This window comes from Panthera onca, chromosome A2 (genome assembly GCF_046562875.1).
Source record: "Panthera onca isolate mPanOnc1 chromosome A2, mPanOnc1 haplotype 2, whole genome shotgun sequence".
NCBI lineage: Eukaryota > Metazoa > Chordata > Mammalia > Carnivora > Felidae > Panthera > Panthera onca.
The window spans coordinates 63,369,841-63,385,152 of record NC_138340.1 but is presented as its reverse complement, the minus strand read 5'-3'; the positions used below and the strand labels follow the sequence as shown (position 1 = coordinate 63,385,152).

Below are 15,312 nucleotides of genomic sequence, written 5' to 3'. Positions count from 1 at the left end.
AGTGTTCAGCATTTCTACATTTCCTCACTCACGGTGTCTCCCTCCAAGGCGTCTTACCCGGGATGTAAGACAAGAAACAGAGCAAAACCCTCTCCATAGAGCGTCATGCTGTCCGTAAAGTAGGAAAGAGCCAGCGAACGCCGTCCTTCCTTCCCCCGGCTCCCTGCCACCTCGTGGGGGGAAATGAGCGGAAGACCGAAGCCAAGAAGGGGGGCCAGGTTTTTTAGAGGTCATTCTGAAGAAGCCAGCGTCAGCGGTGGACTCAGTGACATGCTCCGGGGGCACGGACGCCCTGACTTCAGTGGGTATGTACCTTTGCAGAATGATTTCCACGAGGTCTTATGTTCCACATCCCACGTGCCAGGCATGCTCTGTTTACTTGGAAAATAACCCAGCAAAACTCGTGTCCTTTTTAGAGAGAGGCCTTTCCAAAGGTCTCCTCTGTACGTTTCTCTCGATCACAGGACTTCCCGTGGGATGCTGGCTCCGCGCTACGCAGGGGTTACTTTGATTCCGTACAGCCGACTGGGGACAAGGGTGTGAACGAGAAGCCATCGTTTTAGAAGAATGAACCAGGGGCTCCTGGGTGGTTCACTTGGTTGAGCATCTGACTCTTGATTTCATCTCGGGTCATGATCTCACGGTTTGTGGGTTTGAACCCCGCATCGGGCTCTGCGCTGACCATGTGGAGCCTGCTCAGGATCCTCTCTCTCCCTCTCTTTCTGTCCCTCCCCTGTGCGTGCTCTCTCTCTCTCTCTCAAAATAAATACACTTTAAAAAAAAAAAAAACAAAAAATGAGCCATAGGAGCAGCAAGATTAGTATTTTAGTTTATGAACTTAGAGATGATTCCTGGTTTTGCCTAGCTGGTCCATTCTCTGGATTCTGGCGCTTAGCACCGCGGTTTAGGACCCCAGACACAGAGCGCGTTTATTCCATCCTCAGGTGAGACGTGACCGCACAGCTAGGGGGCAAGCATTTTAAGCCCAATAACTGTGTCCTCACAGGAGGAGGCAACAGGGAAGCTGTGCCCACTTGGGTGAGCCAAGACCCAAGCCCCCTTACCTGCCCCCTGTGCACTGCCTGCGGGGGTGGGGCAGGGGGAACAGAAATGAAAAGGAACAAAGTGGCCGTGCCAGCGGTAACAGCAGAGCCCTTGCAGAGGAACAAACCTGTCAGTGAAAATGAGGCAGGGCCACAAAGTCACGATACAAGAAGCCAGCACAAGACAGTTACACCGAAAGGTAGCAAAGCACCCTCGCTCCCGCGCCCCGCAGATGGCAGGGCTCCGCAGGCCAGGAAAGGCAGCCAAGGGGCTTTGGAAAGCAGAGTCTGACAGCCAGGATGGTAACGAAACATAATTAACCTTTGGCGAATGTGGTAACGTGGTCCTTTTCATTCAATTCGGCCCATCAGGCGGGCTCACCTGGGCTGTAAATCCATCTTTGAATGATTCTTTGGGCAGTGGACCCCCCACATGACCGACGAGTGATATTGAAAGAGGAGGTGGTTTCAAAATACACTTCCCTGGGGGCGCCTGGGTGGTTCTGTCCATTAAGCATCTGACTCTGGGTCTCGGCTCAGGTCGTGATCTCACGGTTCCTGGGTTTGAGCCTCGTGTCGGGCTCTGCGTTGACAGTGCAGAGCCTGCTTGGGATTCTCTCTCTTTCTCTCTCTCTCTCAATCTGTCAAAATAAATAAATAAACATTTTTTAAAAATTTACAAAAAAGATACACTCTCCAGGAGGGAAAGGAGTTGAGAAAACCTTCTGGGTTGGGGGGGCACAGTCTAACCGCCCTGGATAGCCAATAAGCAGGGCTGGTATTTGCAGAGAAATAAGGTATCAAAGACCCTCCCCTGGGGGGAGTTGGCTGGCTTGTTCTAGTCTCTACTGCGGTGTTCGAGCGGATCTGAGCTGCTCCTGATGGCACAGCTCAGGCCCAGATCGCGGACAGGGTGAGTCGGTACATCGCTTAAATGGTCACCAGACTCTCCCCAAATTAGCACAGGTTTACTGTCATTTATGCATAAAGTTAAAGAAAGAGCAAGGGCACCTGGGTGGCTCAGTTGGTTAAGCAGCCGGCTTCGGTTCAGGTCATGATCTCGAGGTTCCTGAGTTTGAGCCCCACGTTGGGCTCTATGCTGACAGTCAGCTCGGAGCCTGGAGCCTCCTTCGGATTCTGTGTCTCCCTCTCTCTCTGCCCCTTCTCCTCTCCTTCTACATCCAGACAACACAGATAATCCTTTCTACTTTCTTCTGTGTTAGCATCTAGGCACACGTGGAAAGGTCCAGACATACACAAGATGTAAAAACCAGCGTAACCATAACGTGTGTGAAAGTGAGGGATGTGGATATCTGTTCAAGTATGTTGATATACCATCCTGGAAATTTTTTTATCCCTCAATTCCTGAGATTGGATTAGGAACTGAATTAGTTTGCAAAACTCGACCTAGAATAAGCACATTTGTGGACTTGGTTGTGGTGGTTAGTTTCGAGTTCAAGTTACAGGTTAGTGGGTCTTTACCATTAAGTTCTGTTTGTTTTTCTCCTTTCTAGGTTAACCCAGTCATGGAAGATTGTCATAAGCACAGTGTCCATGGTGACCCTTCTTCTTATAGGTAAGCTTTACTAAGTAATCATCCTGAAAACCAGGTCATGGGACGTTTCTGTGTGGGGAGGGTGACCTCCGTGGAATGACTCATGTTTGTAAAGAAATGCCAAAGAAAGTCCTGGAAGTAAGTAAATGCTACAGATAAACGGGCAACAAAGACTCCCCCTCATCCCAGGGGTGAAGAAATGGCTGAACGTGCGGTTTACAGCTTTCAGACTGAGGGTATCATGCATCACGATCCCTAGTGCGCTGGAAAATTGCTCTTTGACAACTTTCTTTGGTATTTTAAGACAACTTGAACCACAGGGAAATCAAGGTTCCAACCCAGTTATTGCCGGGATTGCTATCTTATGACATGGCAGGATGCTGGGTGCCATCTTGTCATCATTGCATGTGGCTTCCTGGATGGCTGGGCTGTCCTGATGCTGTGCCTGCCTGAGGTCCAAGCTCCTTCTCTTGGTTGCGTCTCCACGCACCTGCTGTGCCCCACCCAGCTCCGCAGACCTCTATCTAGACCGAACCCTGAATATTCTGGTTCTTCTGGGAACTGCTCCCTGGAAGCTTTGCTGCTTGTCCCCATCGCTGCTGCCCTGGGGCCATTCCCCTCAGCTGGACATCCCCACCTTGCTGCAGTGGGATGTAGGCGACATTTCCCCAGGCACGACCCCAGACCACACGCAGGGAAGTGTCACGAATGTTTGGCGCGGGCAGCAGAGATGTCTGCACTCAGGGTTTTCTGCATCTGGGAAATTGTACCCCACAATCTTGTGACATCCTTTGAGATGGAAATCCATGCATCTTCACAGCGGATGCCAGCTGCTTCTTTGTATGTCCCCACTGCAACCTTGCACCTTGCCCACCAATGTTGCAGACCCATCTTAGACGCCACGGATGTAAGTGGTTTTGGTGGACTTAACCGGACTCGGGTTCTCTTTATTTTTGTGGAGCTGAAATCCTCCGGATGTGAAATTAACTATCATAATGCAAGCAGTTCAGTGGAAGTCTTGGGGCTGTGCAGCCACCACTCCTAATTTGTGGACATTTTCACCACCCCAAAAGGAAGCCCGTGCCCACTAACCGCTTGCCCCCCCGTTTTCCCTCTCCCAGCCCTGGCAACACCACTCTTCTCTCTGTCTGTGGATTTCGTGTTCTGAATATAAACAGAATTACACAACATGTGACCTTCTTGTCTGGCTTCTGTCATTAAACCTGATGTTTTTCAGGTTCATCCACATTGTAGACATGTCAGTATTTCATTCCTTTTTATGGCTGAATCATATTCCACAGTGTGGATAGACCGCAGTCTAGTCGACTATTAATGGGCCAGGATTGTGTCCCCCTTTTGGCTGTTGTGGGCAGTGCGGCTCTGAACATATGTGCACGTGTACTTGTCTGAATCCCTGGTTTCAATTTTTTGGGGGTGCTTGCCTTCTGGTAACTTGCTGGGGAGGAGCTGCCTAACTGTCTTCCACAGCAGGTGCACCATTTCACAATCCCACCAGCCGCGCATGACTGTCCTGCTCCCCCCACATCCTCATCAACACTTGTTGTTCTCCGGTTTCTGGAGCAAAGCCATCTTGGTGAATGTGAAGTGCTTTTGTGGTTTTGGTTTATATTTCCTGAATGACTAATGATGCCTTTTCATGTGCTTCTTTGTCGTCCATACATCTTCTTTGGAGAGATATCTACTCAAGTCCTTGGCCCATTTTGTGATTGGGTCCTTTGTCCCTTGGATGATGAGCTGTAAGTGTTCCTTATATATTCTGGCTACTAGACCCTTCTCAGATATGTGATTTGCAAATATTTCCCTTCATTCTCTAGATTGTCCTTTTGCTTTTTACATACTGTCCCCTTTAAAAAAATGTGCGCTTATTTTGAGAGAGAGAGAACTTGAGCAGGGGAGGGGCAGACAGAGAGAGAGAGAGAATCCCAAGCAGGCTCCATGTTCAGCGCAAAGCTCAACAAAAGACTTGTTGCCACGACTGTGGGATCATGACCTGAGCCGAAACCAAGAGTCAGACGCTCAACCTGCTGAGCCACCCAGGCACCCCTTAACAATAGGAAGTGTTCTGACCCATGAACATGGGTTGTCTTTCCATTTATTTATATCTTCGTTCATTTCTTCTAGCAATGTTTTATAGTTTTCAGTGTGGGTTGGAGAATGAATCTCTTGTAAGCAGTATATAGTTGGACCGTGTTTTCAAATCTACTTTGCCAGTCTCTGACTTTTGACTGGAGAGTTTAATCCATTTACATGTATGGGGGATAAGTTTCGGAATTCCCTGAGCCTGCACTGATGGGTTAACAAGGCATAAAGAATTACAAAGCTATAGGATGCTCGCTCACACCCAAGTTTGGGTAAATGAGATTAGGTAAATAGGTATAGAGAGGGCGGGGCAAACCCCAATACAGAACAAAGGTATACAAGGTAACCAAGGGCAGAAGTGCCCCCCCCCCCCCACTTAGTACTAGAGCAGAAAGCTGCTTTCACAGGAAGGAAGGACCAAATTAGGTAAACAGGTAAACCAGGCTATAGACCAATGCGCTGCGAGTGATGCCACCCTGAGCGGAACTAATTAACAAAAGAAAGGTGCTTGTTGACTCATCAGTGCAGGCTCAGGGAACTCCTAAGCTTATTCCCCACATACTTGTAAAGTAATTACTGATAAGGAAGGATTTCTACCATTTTGCCAGTTTTTTCTCTGTCTTATACCTTCTCTGTTCCTCATTCCATCCATTATTGCCTTCTGTGTTTAATTGATTTTTTGTAGTTGACTGTGTGTGTGTGTGTGTGTGTGTGTGTGTGTGTGTGTGTGTGTTTTAAGTAGGCTTCATGCCCAGCGCAGAGCCCAACATGGAGTTTGAACTCATGACGCTGAGATCAAGACCTGAGCTGTGGGATCAGGAGTTGGACGCTTAACAGACTGAGCCACCCGGGCACTCCTGTAGCGTGCTGTTTTGATCCTCATTTCATTTTGTGTACATTTTTTTAGTTATTTTCTTAGTGGTCACCCTGGAGATCACAGCGAATGTTCTCAATCCGTGGCAATATAGCTTCAATTGATAGCCACTTGGCTTCAACAGCATATAAGTACTCTGCTTGTTCAACTTTCTCCCTCCCTCCTTCATGTTATTGTCAACTTTCTCCCTCCCTCCTTCATCTCCCTCCCTCCATATGTTATGGGTACACACTTTGTACCCATTTATCTTTTTAATCGTGTCAAAATTAAAACCGAGTTACAGAGCAAGACTACCGTAACCCTGGCTTTTATGTTTACTCATGTAGTTGGCTTTCCCGGAAACACTGATTTCTTCATAGGACATTTCCTCTGTCCTGTCTGTTTTCACTTTGGCCCGAGAGACTCCCTCCAGCATTTCTTGTAGGGCAGATATTCTGGCAAGAACTCCTGCAGCTTTTATTTACCTGGGAACGCCTTAACTTCCTCTCTAATTTGTTGTTTGTTGTTTGTTTATGTTTTTTAAAAAGTTATTTATTATTTTTGAGAGAGAACAAGTTAGGGAGGGGCAGAGAGAGAGGGAGACATGGAATCTGAAGCAGGATCTGACAGCTCAGAGCCTGACGTGGGGCTGGGACTCACAAATTGTGAGATCATGACCTGAGCCTAGGTCAGATGCTTAAATGACTGAGCCTCCACAGGCTTTCTCTCCATCTTGAAGGGTAGTTTTGCTGGATGGAGGAGATCTCGGTTGGCGGTTTTCTTTTTCCTTTCCGCACGTTAAATATGCCCCTGCCTGGTTGCCGTGGTTTCTGCTGAGAAATGTGATGATCGTCTTATTGAGTGTTCCTTGTACATCGCAAGTAGTGTGCTTTCAAGATTCTCTGCCTTTGACTTTGGACTGACTCATAGCGTGTCTTGGTGTGGTGCATCTTTGAGTTTATCCTAGTTAGAGTTTGTTGAGTTTCTTGAATGTGTAGATTTATGCCTTTCATCGAACTGGGGAGTTTTCAGCTGTTATATCTTCCCGTCTTCTTTCTGTCCCTGTGTCTCGTGGCTGTTCTGGAACTCTGGAAGTCTATATGCATATGTATGAGGGTGTCCTATGGGGCTCCTAGGCTCTGGTTTCTGTATTCTTGTTTCCCCGCTGCTGCTCCTCCTCAGGCTCTGTGACTCCGATCATCTGATCCTGATCCTTGAGCCCGTTGATTCTCTCTTCCACCTGCTCAAGTCTGTCAAGTCCTCCGGTGAATTGTTCGTTTCAGTTATTGTGCTTTTTAGCTCCAGAACTTATATTTGGTTCCCTTTATAATTTTTCTATCGTTATTCTCATTTCATTCATGTATCATTTCTTCGGATTTCTTTCATTCTTTGTCCTTGATTTCCTTTAGTTTTTTTAGCATATTTAAGACAGTTGATTTGAAGTTTTTATTTAGTAACTCCAAAAAGTCCAACATTTGGACTTTCTTAGGGATGGCTTCGGTCATTTTTTTTCCCATTGGCTGGACTTGCGTGTTTCTTCATGTGCCTTTTAGTTTTGTGTTGGAAACTGGACATTTCAGTATTTTATTACTTTTATTAAGTTTATTTATTTATTTATTTTTAAATTTTTTTTAATGTTTATTTATTTTTGACAGAGAGAGTGTGAGACGGAGCATGAGCGAGGGAGGGGCAGAGAGAGAGGGAGACACAGAATCTGAAACAGGCTCCAGGCTCTGAGTTGTCAGCACAGAGCCCGACACAGGGCTCGAATTCACAGACCGTGAGATCATGACCTGAGCCGAAGTCGCACACTCAACCGACTGAGCCACCCAGGCACCCCTATTTATTTATTTTGAGAGAGAGAGGACAGAGAGAGACAGAGAGAGAGTGCGTGCACACCCAATATCAGGGGAGGGACAGAGAGAGAGAGAGAGAGAGAGAGAGAGAGAGAGAGAGAGATAGGAGAGAGAGAGAGAATCCCAAGCAGGGTCCACGCCATCAGTACAGACCCTGATGTGGCTCAAACTCTCAAACTGTGAGATCATGACCTGAGCTGAAATCAAGTTGGACACTCAACCGACTGAGCTCCCCAGGCACCCCTCAAAATTTTAATGTGGTGACTCAGGAGTCAGATGTCCCCTCATTCCCCAGGGATTGTTATTATTCCTTGTTGAGGGTCATGGCCATTGGCTTAGTGATGGTCGCTGTTTGGTATCTCAGGGGACAATGAGTGACGTGATACGGTTCCTGGAGTCACTGAGAGACAGGGCGAGGAGTGCCCACCACGCCTCGATCCTGTGGCTCTAAGCTGGGGCGCTCTCTCAGTACACCGATCCCCCACACTGCCGGCTTAGCCATCACCTCCTGCTCACACAGACCCCGCAGGGCCACCAGAGGTGCAAGTGTGGGATCGTGTCTACGGTCTGTCCTAAACATGTGTCCCATGCTGGACGTGCACAGTGCTGCACCTTTTCCCTTCCAAGCTCTTATTCCCACAAGAGACTGCCTCCTCTCACTTCTCCCTCCCACGCTCTTGGGTCTGTCTGTCTGTCACTTGTCCCATTCACCGTCCCTTTCCCAGGTGGGCAAGTCCAGTTTATGTCCTTAAATCTTTTAACAGACATCATAGCCTACCAGAAACCCCTTCTAACCCGAGGAAGCAGGAACGCCAGGCAGGTCAGAACTCACCATCTGTTTTAAGAACAAATCGGTATTAGTTGTCCCCCCCCACCCCCCAAGAATGTTCCCTGCCATCCCGCAGCCCTGCCCCCACGCTGGGGAATGGAGGGTGGCAGGCAGGGGAATGGAAGTTCCACACTGCCCTTTAACAAAAATAATCTGCTTTTTTCTTCAGTCCTCTAGTTGCTTTAAGTTTGGGATTAGATTTCGGAGTCCAAAAATTGTTGGTCCTGTTTGCCTTTGCCAGTATCTGAACACTTCAAGGGAGAACTGATTTTGTGAAGCACCCAATATTGCCATTTTCCATACTGTCATCCAAGTATCTGATATTCTTTTTATTTTTTTAAATGTTGATTTATTTATTTATCTATTTATTTATTTTTGCACGTGGGAGAGAGAGAGAGAGAGAGCGCGCGAGCTCACACACACAAGCACGGGGCGGGGGGCGGGCAAAGAGAGAGGGAAAGAGAATCCCAAGCAGGCTCCACACTGTCAGCACAGAGCCTGATGTGGGGCTTGAACCCACGAACTATGAAATCATAACCTGAGCCAAAACTAAGAGTTGGACGCTTAACCAACTGAGCCACCCAGGGGCCCCCGATATTCTTTTTAACATTGTATGTATCCTTCACACTTAGAGAAATTCCTATAAATATGTGCAAAACATCATAAATGTTTGCAAACTCTTTAATCAGAGTTGGTATTTTCTTTAACAGGGCTTGGGAATCACATGTGGCTGAAAGAAACGGAGTTTCCTCAGAAATCCAGTCACTTTTATGCTCTAATTGCAGAATGCGGTTCCAGACTTTATAATTACCAGGTGATCTTTTGTTAAGTCATTTTGTATGTCACTCGTTTAAAATTTAGTACGCCAGATTAGATATTCACATGCAAACAAAGGTAACATTTGTTTTGCATGTGAATATCTAATGGAAATAACATAGGGATCAGCGTTCTAATAAGTGGCTTTCTGGCTGAGAGACCCTGCAAATTCGCCCAGCCTCTGATCCCCGCAGGCTCTTGCCATAGACTGAATGTTTGCAAACTCTGGTCCACTTTGTTTCTTCCCATTGGCAATGAGGTGTCTATCCTGTGCCTGTCCCATCGCTGATTTCACACAGAACACGTTTGATTCCACAGTTTCACATCTGGAAGGAAATTTGCTTCTAGGATCTCACCTGTATCTGACTTAGATGCTATTTTGATGAGGCTGTGAACTTTTTTATTTATTTTTTTTAAATTTTTTTTAATGGTTTTTTTTTTTTGTTTTTATTTTTTTGAGACAGAGAGACACAGCATGAGCAGAGAAGGGGCAGAAAGAGAGGGAGACACAGATTGTGAAGCAGGCTCCAGGCTCTGAGCTGTCAGCACAGAGCCCGACGCAGGGCTCTAACTCACGAACTGTGAGATCATGACCTGAGCCGAAGTCGGAGGCTTAACCGACTGAGCCACACAGGCGCCCCTGAGCCACCCAACCGCCCGAGGCTGTGAACTTTAGACTTTTCAGTCAGGCTGGAATGAACTAAGACTTTGGAGGCTATTGGGACAGAACGGACGTATTTTGCACCCGCAAAGGACATTCATTTGGGGTGCCGGGTCAGAATGCCACAGACTGTGTTCCCTCCCGGTTGAAACCCAAGCCCCAGGTATGTGGAGGAGGGGCCTTTGGCCTTTGGGTGAGGTCATGGGGAGACCCCAGACTGCTCCCCAACCATCGCTCCACCATGTGAGGACACAGCAAGGAGACACTAAGAACCAGGAAGTAGTTCTCACCAGGCGCTCAGTCTGCCGGCCTTGAACTCAGACGTCCAGCCTCCAGGACTGTGAGAAATCGGTCTCCGTTGTTCATCAGCCCCCGGTGTCCAGGGTGTTCTGTCACAACACCTGAGCTAAGGCAGCTCCTCAGGGGAAGCCCCAGCACGTAGAAAATGGCAAATAGTGTTAGCCACTGCCTGATGCTCTGGATGGGCCAGCCTCCCCTTTGTCCCGAAGCCAGTTTGATCTCAGTGGGCTTAGACTGAGGCCAGACACGGGTGTCCCCTCTCTGGCCCACCCGCCTCTGCCTCTCCTGCATTCCAGCCCGGGTCTCGCCCACCCCACGCGCTGGCCTCCAAAGACCAGAGCTGAGAAGAATGACAGGAGCCGGGTGAGCCACTGCTCCTCGGAAAGAAGGCCAGACAGACGGACTCCACCCCGTCAGTGACCTTGCACTTGATTTCATGGCCACTTCCCTTGGAGACCCCGTTTCCTGGCTCAGCCAGCAGCCGCTGGAGTCCAGTGTGTCTGGTCGTGTGGGGTCCCTACATGGGGAGAGGGTGCTGGTTGGGTCCCCTCCGCATTCCAACCCAGTGAGGGCTGTTCCCTGGGAAGTTCATAGGTTGAAACCTGGAATCGCTCCCAGTCGCAAGGAAGCTACCTTTCTGCAAACACTGAGGATCTGTGTATCCTGGGTGCCTGGGTCCAGATGAAAGAAGAACACAAGGAAACCTCACAAGGAAGGCCAGCCTGAGGAATCCCCTCTACCACGTGGTCCTCACATCAAAGACCAGGATCCCAGGGGCTCCTGGGTGGCTCAGTCGGTTGGGCGTCTGACTTCGGCTCAGGTCATGATCTCTCGGTCCATGAGTTCGAGCCCCGCGTCGGCCTCCGTGCTGACAGCTTGGAGCCTGGAGCCTGCTTCAGATTCTGTGTCTCCCTCTCTCTCTCTGCCTCTCCCCTGCTCACACTCTGTTTCTCTCTGTCTCTCAACAATAAATAGTAAACATTAAAAAATTAAAAACTGGAACTGGGGCCAGATAGTCAGGTTATCACCAGGGAACAGAGATGAGAATTTGGCGTGGACAACAGAGAATTCAGCTGTTACTGCCAATTTGGGATTAACTCCTATTTCGATGGCTAATTCTGTGGGTCAACTTCGCTAGGCTATGTGCCCGGATGTTTGGCCAAACACTAGTCTAGATGTTGCCGTGAAGATATTTTTTGATGTGATTAACATTAAGCTGACAGGCTGTAAGTAAAGCAAATTATCCTCCATCATGTGGGTGGGCCGCACCCAACCAGTTGAAGGTCTTAAGAGAAAAAGGAAGAAATTCTGTCTCCAAACAGCCTTCAGACTTGAGCTACAATATGAGCCCTTCTCTGGGCCTCCAGGATGCCAGCCTCCCCTGCAGGTGTTAGACTTGCCAAGCTCCCCAGTTGTGTGTCTTTCCCTCTCTCTCCTGACACTGGTTCTGTTTCTCTGGAGAACCTGGCCTCATACACTCAAATTCCCCTGGCGGTTTCTGCCAGGGCTTTGCCTGCGGTGTTCTGCCCAGGTCTTGCAGAGGGGGTCTCCTCTCTGACTTTCCAGACCAGCCCAAGTGTCCTCTCCTCAGAGAGCCTTCTGCGGCCAGCTAGACTGCCCATGACCTTGCCCTGCACATCCCAGCCTCCACTTTGCTGTGGACGCTTGGTTGACTTGCAGAGCCTCTTCCTGCCCCTCTGATCCTCCTACTGGAAGGTAACAAGCAAGAAGCTTGTCCAGAGCCTAACGTAGTCCCCAGACACACGGGGGGCTCACTAGATACCAACACAAAAAATGAAGGTCTCTTTTCAAAAGACATTCTTCCCCTCCGCGTCTCAGTTTGGGGGCAGACAGCACACCCAGCAGCGCCTTCCCCCTAAAAGTGCCTCCGGCTGAGCACCTAGAGCGTGTGTTTCATGAGGACAGGGTTTCGCTTCGGTCACACTGTTGACCAGTGTTACCTTGTCTTACACACAGGAGAAAGCTCTGTTAGAAATCACATGACACTGACTGGGGCTTATTTCTGGGTGACTTCTTTCTATGTTTTATTTTTGAGAGAGAGAGATAACCAGCAGGGGAGGGGCAGAGGTGGAGGGGGACACAGAATCCTAAGCAGGCTCCATGCTGGCAGCGTGGAGCCCGATACGGGGCTCAAACTCACCAACCATGAGATCATGACTTGAACCGAGATCAAGAGTCAGACGCTTAACTGACTGAGCCACCCAGGCGCCCCGGGTGACTTCTTTTTAGATCCTAAGCTGTGGACCATAGAATCTGCTTTTATTCAATTAATGATAGACTTTATACAACTTTCCCTTCTCTCTAGATACCATGTTATAATGGCATTTTATGTCTGCCTAATTTCCAGTGACTATATCTGAATAAATATGTGAAAAACAATCTCATATTCAATAATACATATTTCCAGACAATTGAATTGTTTGCAGTTTTTCTATATTATAAACATCCCCGTTGCCAAATCTTTCCAACCGTGCTTAATTTCTTACTTAGGATAAACTCCTGAAAGACAGATAAACGATTCACAGTTTTTTTAGTGACCTTTTTATTTTGAATCTTAATAACTTGATAGTGCTTTTCAAACACTGGATATGCCTCCAGGAAACTGGATTGGAACAGTTGAGGGAATTAATTGTATGCGTCACACTGTGTGTGTGCCTATAGTAGGAAACAGCTGAAACCCTTTGGGGGAGAAGCCAAAATAAAATATGTATTTTTTTAATCCTGAGACGTTTAGTTTTCAAGGAACCCCCAAATGCATTTAGCAGCAAATAAATGAGGGAGTATTTTCTGTACGGATATTTTTTTAAATTTATTTATTTATTTTTCGCGGGGGAGAGAGGCAGAGACAGAAAATCCCAGGCAGGCTCCACGCTGTCGTGGGGCTCGAACTCACGAACCGTGAGATCATGACCTGAGCCAAAACCAAGAGTCAGATGCTTAACCGACTGAGCCACCTGGGCACTCCTGTATGGACTTTTAAGGCCAAAGGTGAAAACAAGAGATAAAAGTTGAAAACATTTCCCGTACTGACAGAAACCAGAAAACTAGAAATAAATGTCTCTCCCTGCCCAAAATCAGCCCCCAAATACACGTGCCTGGCAAAGGAAACATGTTGAGGGGAGCCTACAGGGAATTAAATTGCTCAGCAGGTTAAAAACATACAAACGGCAGGGGGGGCGTCATCTTTTCCGGGTGCCACAACGTGCTGCTTTTGGCCCCGTAGTCCTCAGAGGGGACCCTCCAATGGGATGCCCTCCGTGCCTGCGCTGTTTTTCCGCAGAGCCAGCTTGGAGGAGGTCAGGTCTTTGAGACAGAGAAGCGGTAACAGCAGAGAAGGATGGGGAACCGTTGCCCAGACAGCGCATCGGCAGGTTGAAAGGTGACCCCCGCAGGCCAGTCCCGTGGCCTGAGAATCTGTGAGCGTGACCTCGATTTGGAAAGAGTCTCCTCAGACACACTTAGGGATCCTGAATTTCCCAGGGACTCCTCAGACACACTTAGGGATCCTTGACCCAGGGACAGGTGTCCCTGAAGAGGCGCCTGGCGGAAAGGCCTGGGCACCGGGCAGAGACTGGGTGAGGCAGCTCCACGCCGGGGAGCCGGGAGCCACCAGACCCCAGAAGGACCAGGAGGCAGAGGGGGTCCCTCCCGCCCAGCTTCAGAGGGAAGCACGGCCCTGCCGGCACCTTGATTTGACTTCTTGCCTCCAAGACCAAGAGAGCACCTGTCTACTGTTGGAGGCTGCTGGATTTGCAGTCATTTGTAGGCGGGCCTGGAAGCCACGGGGCCGCATCACCTGTGCAGACAGGAGATGGTCCTGTTCAGACACCTGTCAGCCTAGATCAATGTCCACGCTTCTTCCGATGATCGATGATCGGGTCCCTCCTGTAGAAAGGGGATGCCCCTCACTGTTTACAAGGACAGCCTAAGGCCGCAGCATGGCCCTCTGCCCCCCTCCCTCCCTCTTTCTCGCCTCCCCACTCCTGCCCTCCCCCCCGCCCCCCCCCCCGCCCGTTCTGTGTCCTCACAGACAGCCTCTCGGACTCCAGTACAACAGGCTCCCCACTTTCAGATCATCTCCCCTGAACGTGACTTTTCCAAGGAAAGGCTGGAAAGGACGCAGGTGTCTCAGTGGACACTCAGCGTCCCACCTGCCATGCATGTATATCAGGGTGGAAACGTGATTTCTCTCCCCTTTACGAATAAGAAGACTAACTCTATTCAGACAGGCAGGACTGGGACTGATTTGGTTGGTTTGTTTGTTTGTTTTCCAGGCCAGACTTCGTATGCCAAAGGAGCACCTGGAGCTTTTAAAGTGAGTGAGATTTTTCTGCCACGCAGGGCTTTCTGGCGGGACTGCAGCAGCGGGATGTTTTCGTAAAACTATAAAAATGAAATCATTCCTGCTTCTGTGGGTCATTCTTTTTTTTTAGGTTTATTTATTTTGAGAAAGAGAGAGAGAGAGAGAGAGAGAGTGAGCACAAGTGGGGGAGGAACAAGAGAGGGAGAGAGAAAGAATCCCAAGCAGGCTCCGCACTGTCAGCGTGGAGCCTGACATGGGGGTCGAACTCATGGACCCTGAGATCAGGACCTGAGCTGAAACCAGTAGTCGGAGGCTTAACCGACTGAGCCACCCCAGGCGCCCTCCCTGTGGGTCATTCCTTAGGGAGTTGTACGCTGAGAAGTGCTTTCAAGATGGATTACGATGAAAAAAATGGAAAACCAGCCTAGATAAGAAAATCAGGCCTATGGTTAAATACGTTCGAGAATATCCGTACAATGGAGAATTATGAAGTCATCAAAATAACTCCAAAATATATTTAATGTATTTAATGTGCAGCAGGACACAAAATTGTCAACAGGATCTCTACTTTGTTACTAACTTTTTTGCATGGAATAAAAAGTGTTAGAAACACACCAAACTGTAACGGTGTTTATTTCTGGAAGCGTTTTATATTTTCTAAACCGTGAACATGTATTGTTTTACAAATTGGGGAGAAAATACTAGATAAGTAGTGCTTACATTTTTCAACATAAGAGAATACCTGTTGTTGGGGCACCTGGGTGGCTCACTCAGTTGAGCGTCCGACTTCAGCTCAGGTCATGAGCTCACAGTTCGAGCCCTGCATCCGGCTGTCTGCTGTCAGTGCAGAGCCTGCTTGAGATCCTCTGTCCTCCTCTCTCTCTGTCCCTCCCCTACTCACACTCTCTCTCTTTCTCTCCCAAAAATAAATAAACATTAAAAAAGAGAGAGAGAAATACCTACTGGCTTGACATG

General features: G+C 48.5%; 1 protein-coding gene across 1 annotated transcript in view; it reads left to right on the top strand.

Annotated features, from left to right (window-relative positions):
- Window positions 1–15,312, top strand: part of SUN3 (Sad1 and UNC84 domain containing 3) — a 31,149-nt gene continuing 15,837 nt past the window's right edge. The window contains exons 1-4 of the mRNA XM_060632072.3: window positions 1–305; window positions 2,558–2,619; window positions 8,947–9,050; window positions 14,309–14,349. Coding sequence (XP_060488055.2) covers window positions 184–305; window positions 2,558–2,619; window positions 8,947–9,050; window positions 14,309–14,349 — 329 coding nt within the window. The 5' untranslated portion in view covers window positions 1–183. The remainder of the gene's footprint in view (window positions 306–2,557; window positions 2,620–8,946; window positions 9,051–14,308; window positions 14,350–15,312) is intronic.